Here is a 5,047-nt window from a genome sequence, read left to right on the forward strand (position 1 = left end):
TTTAACTAATATATATATATATATATATATATATATATTAAAGCATTTATAGGCCTCTATTTAGTATTTACAATACAAAATTTATAGAAAAAAATCATATACTATGTTAAGAAATGTTTAAAGAGAAACCAAAAAAAAGATGCATGATGCGTGTAGATATAGAAAACACATAGCAAAATGGACGTACCACATAGCATGCAACTCGGTCCGAAATAAAAGCTCTCCCCTCTAAATTGTCGTAAATCATCCTTTGCGCTTCTCATGTTGTGGAAAAAAAAAAATTGATGTGGCATCATGCAAGTTTTTCTCCCACCAAAATTCCAACTTGTCCCAGCCCCTCTCTTTCCATCTCTCTTAAAAGCAAGAGAACAAGACAAAATTAAACTAGAGGAACGGGCCCCATTGGCATTATATCTCTCTCTCTCTCTCTCTCTCTCTCTCTCTCTCTCTCTCATCTCTAAACTTTTTACATTAGATGAGGTGTGAGACTCCAAATTAGAAAAGAAAAAAGAAAAAAGACGAGGTAGAGACACCATCAAGCTCTCTCTCTCTCTCTCTCTCTCTCTCTCTCTCTCTCTCACACACACACACACACACACACACAGAAAGAACAAAACCTTAAAAAAACTCCTTTCTTGATGAAAGATACCTTCATTCATTTAAAGTGTTGAACACCAACGCATACCAATGACCACACACAATAATTTCTGAAGCTGCAAAAGTAGAAAGAAAATTAAATTATATATATATATATATAGGGCATTGGGATGAATGGTGGTGAATAGGGAAGGATGATCCCAAGGTGTGAAAGTTCGTCAAGCGACGAGGCATCGTCGAGGACAAGCGGAGAAGCAGGAGAAGAAGAGGGAGGAGGATCAAAGGTGGCGATGATGAAGAAAGGGCCGTGGACAGCGGAAGAGGATGCAATCCTAATAGAGTATGTAAGGAAGCATGGAGAGGGAAATTGGAATGCTGTACAAAATAATTCGAGGTTGTCTAGGTGCGGCAAGAGTTGTAGGCTCCGATGGGCTAATCATCTAAGGCCTAATCTCAAGAAAGGCTCTTTTACCCCCGAGGAGGAACACCTTATTCTCTACCTTCATGCCAGGCTTGGCAACAAATGGGCTCGCATGGCTTCTCAGGTAGCAGTAACATCTTCATCTTCTTCTATGTTTTTAATGTTTCATTTTCTATCCCCATTTTTATGTTTTGGTATATTAATGCAATTTTGATTATTAAGGCCTATTTTTTTTTCAATCTCTTTCTCTCTCTCTCTCTCTCTCTCTCTCTCTCTCTCTCTCTCTCTCTCTCCATGCATTCTTTTTATTCTTCTTCTTCTTCTTCTTCTTCTTCTTCTTCTTCTACAACACCCTTTTTTGTTCATTTTAATATTTTTAAATATATTGACGAGTTTTTTTTTTTAATTAAAATCCATATGAACCATTTCTCTGTTTCTCCTCCCTCACCCTTTCTATCACCATTCATTTACTTCTCCATTAATGCATATATAAATCCATAATTATAGTATTGATGTGTACGTATATGCAGCTTCCTGGTCGAACAGACAATGAGATAAAGAACTACTGGAACACAAGAAGCAAGAGACGCCAACGAGCCGGCTTGCCTCTCTACCCACAAGACATCCAAAAGGAGGGGGATACTCTCCTTCATCTTCGCCGACACCATCGCCTCCGCCACCACCTTCCTTCTTCTCCCTCTCTCCTCTCTTTCCTCTCATCTCCTCTTCCCCGCCAAAACCCCATCATACATCCTTCTTTCTCCCTCTTCCATCCCCACATCAACCTTCCAACCATGCCTAATACTAACCTCCTTGTCGATAACTCAAACGCTAGGCAGTTCGGGCAAAGCCTCCTTCTCCCTTCTTCATTCCAATTCAATTCTAGTAGCATCGACATCAATCCAACAACTTCAGCAATGATGATAACAACTTCACGGATGAACGCAGAGCTCCCTTCATCCCAAACACCCGCCACTTCTTCATCCCCCGCAATGACTAGTGACTACGTAATTGTTGCTGCCACGTCGAGTGAGACGAACGATGGTGGCGTTTGCTCCTCATTGTCGACGCAGTGTGGGAGTGGTTTGTTGGATGATCTAGTAGAGGAGGCTAGAAGTTTGATGCGAAATGAGAAGTCAAACGAGGTTGTGGATAAAGGGAAAGGGGTTCTAAGTGTGGTGACTATGGAGCCTAAAGGATGGACCCAAAAACTTGAACCCATCTTCAGGGACAACGGTGATGATTCTTTTTTTGATAACCCATTGGATGATTCAAGCTCTGCTCCATCCTCCATTAGTGAGTTTTCCTTTTAACTTCGCATGCTTGTGATAGAATCATTTCTAAATTATAGAATTTCCATTTCTTATGATGTTTTCTTTTTCATATTTTTTACACACACACGCACACACACACACACACACACACACACACACATATATATATATATATATATATATATATATATGTGGCTTTCTATTTAAAAATATTTTTCACAAAGAACCCCACGCGGATTTGGACTATACTGATGATTCTTCCTGATTCCATCTTTTAAGAAAACTAGAGGAAATGAAAAGAAAGGAAAAGACAATTCTTGCTCACTTCAAATTTGTTCACAAAAGTATACATAGTTTGAATGGTGGATCAAATTGAATTTTAAATATTTAGTTTTGATTGCGAATCTAAATTTATGAATCTTGTTTTAAATGTAACCAGCTAGAATTAATAGTCTTTAAATATGAATGTGCCATTTTAATTTTTTAGAAACTAATTTAAAATATGTGTGAGATAGCCACAAAATTTTCTAATGGAGTATCTAGATAAATTTTTTAGTCAGTCAACTTTGGAAGATTTTGGGTTTAAGTTAAAGGTATTTTAGTACCAATCAAAAAATTGCCATAGAATATCACTTAACTAAATTTTAGAGAATTAAGAACTTAACCTTTCTTGAGAAACTATTAATTAAGTGTGAACAAGTAAAACCTAAGACCTCTAATGCAAATATCTTCTGCTCAAATTACCATACTATCTTTTAGAAAAGAGGGAGGGGACTTCTTTGAGTTACAGGCCATTAATTTCACCTTATATGAAACCTCATTTGTTCTACAACTCATATAATTGCTATCTATTTTTATTTTTTCTTTTCAATATAGTTTTCATTATTGGATTCCCCTAATTATTGCTATTAATTGTTTTTAAAAATATATATATGGATGTTTTAGGTTTGGGAAGTATTTATTGTTTTGATTATCTTTTATTATCATTTATTGTTAGAGTGCTTTTCTTAACACTACATAACCCAATTTTAATTATTGTGACAAAAACTTATGAGACTTGTTTTCCGTGCACATCTCTAGGTTGTGCGCCATTAGGTATGATATATATATATATACTATACTATACTATACATACCTCCTTTATCACACCTGCCCTAGCTAGTTAGGATGTGTTTCTTGAAATATTTTCTTAAATCTATGATATATAATAAATCTTTATAAATAATATGCTTCATTAGATCAATATTTGATTATCCCCTTTTAGAACATCCTAATGGTTTAAAGGTTAGAAGAAGTGGAATGGTGTATAGGTGATCGGGTACCTTATGTTATGTACCATAAGTCTATTGTGTCTCCAAAGATTAAAAGAAATCAATGTTTTACTTAAAACAATATACTAATTAAGAAGTGTACTAACTTGGGATTTTTTTGTTTCAAATAGGGGTGGAACCGAAGAATGCACTAGTAGAGGAAATGAATTCCATGGATGATGAGTACTTGCTGAGCCTACTGAATTTCTCATCAATTGCTCCGATTCCTGAATGGGGAGATCTTTCAAATGAGCAATGTTGAAAGATCAAAACTATTGGAAATGCAGGGTTTGAACCTCAACGAGAAGCTCCGCCGTCACCGCTGCCAAGAATTGCCACTAAGGATGAGCAAGATTGGAATTAGAACCTCTACAGCTGCAATAACTTACCAAGAAATGCATGTCACCAAAGAGACTAAATATTAGATATAGGAGTTTAGCTTAGCCTAGCTTTTCTTGCCACCATAGAGTCTAATTAGCAATTACGAACTATTTTATCCCTCCTTTTAGTTTTAATGAGTTATAATCGTTTTCTTTTCCGTTTTTATTTTATTTAACTTTCATTTGTGTAAGTTGTATCATTTTACATTGCCTTGGGATCAATTGTTCAATGCTTAGTTGGCCAAGCCTTTAGGTTCAATAATCATCTCCCTACCCTTTCAAGTGAGAGGCAAGGTTAGTATTGAATTACCTTATATGCTTGGAGAGTGGAATGGAAGGGGATTTGGGTATTATGGGTGGCATGCCTACTCATTCACACTAAAAGGAAAAATGATTCTTGGATACAATCCATTGGCATGCATGCATCCCTGTGTCTGCCAGCTAAACTAGAAAAGGGTAACATAGAGAGAAAACCCTTTTGTGTTCGCCAACTGAACTAAAACCAAATGATTCTAATCAAGTGAGGCCACATAGCTGAACACCCAGTCCAATAACCTGTGTGTCACTATGACATTGAAGCCTACAATTTGTTGGAATTGAAATATAATACAGAAAAGCAAAGTGGGGAGAAAAAATTTCACCCATGCAATTTTCAGTTTTCGTGTGGATTTAAAAGGAATTATATATATATATATATAATCCATATAATTTAAAATGTTCGACGTCCGAGTTACGTGCTCTTTATATGGAATATAAGATTTGGAAATTTAGAAAAAAAAAAATGAAAAGATGTGTTCCAACATTTCTAAGTAAGTTTGAAAATTTGAAAAATAAGGTGATATTTTTATAATTATTTGAAGAATTAGAAATTAAAAATAAAACTATTTTTGCAAGAAAATGGTGCCAAAACAATTTATTATTGTTCATTTATTTCATAAAAATGCTATAAAAATGAAAATTTAGTTAACTCTTTTATAATTTTTAAAAAACTAAAATAAAAAATAATTAAAAAAAAAAATTAAATGGACCCTTAAATTTCCCACCATTCATAATAGTTTTTGTTAT

At 35.0% G+C, this 5,047-nt stretch overlaps 1 protein-coding gene across 2 annotated transcripts; it reads left to right on the forward strand.

Moving 5' to 3' along the window:
- Nucleotides 1–765: 765 nt before the first annotated feature.
- Nucleotides 766–4,146, forward strand: LOC131148814 (transcription factor MYB101). 2 transcript variants are annotated; one of them, XM_058098742.1, is made up of 3 exons: nucleotides 766–1,142; nucleotides 1,549–2,314; nucleotides 3,734–4,146. In XM_058098742.1, the coding sequence occupies exons 1-3, from the start codon at nucleotides 792–794 to the stop codon at nucleotides 3,862–3,864; spliced, it is 1,248 nt and encodes a 415-aa protein (XP_057954725.1). In that variant the 5' UTR covers nucleotides 766–791; the 3' UTR covers nucleotides 3,865–4,146. The 2 variants fall into 2 exon arrangements, with proteins under 2 accessions (XP_057954725.1, XP_057954724.1); XM_058098741.1 differs by having other exon boundaries at nucleotides 772–1,145.
- The last annotated feature ends 901 nt before the right edge of the window (nucleotides 4,147–5,047 follow it).

Source organism: Malania oleifera, chromosome 2 (genome assembly GCF_029873635.1).
Source record: "Malania oleifera isolate guangnan ecotype guangnan chromosome 2, ASM2987363v1, whole genome shotgun sequence".
Classification (NCBI taxonomy): Eukaryota; Viridiplantae; Streptophyta; class Magnoliopsida; order Santalales; family Ximeniaceae; genus Malania; species Malania oleifera.

Coding starts and splice junctions, on each gene's coding strand:
- LOC131148814 (XM_058098741.1), top strand. CDS start 792: ATGATCCCAAGGTGTGAAAGTTCGTCAAGCGACGAGGCATCGTCGAGG. Junction 1,146..1,548: donor CTCGCATGGCTTCTCAGGTA/GCAGTAACATCT, acceptor ACGTATATGCAG/CTTCCTGGTCGAACAGACAA. Junction 2,315..3,733: donor CTCTGCTCCATCCTCCATTA/GTGAGTTTTCCT, acceptor TGTTTCAAATAG/GGGTGGAACCGAAGAATGCA.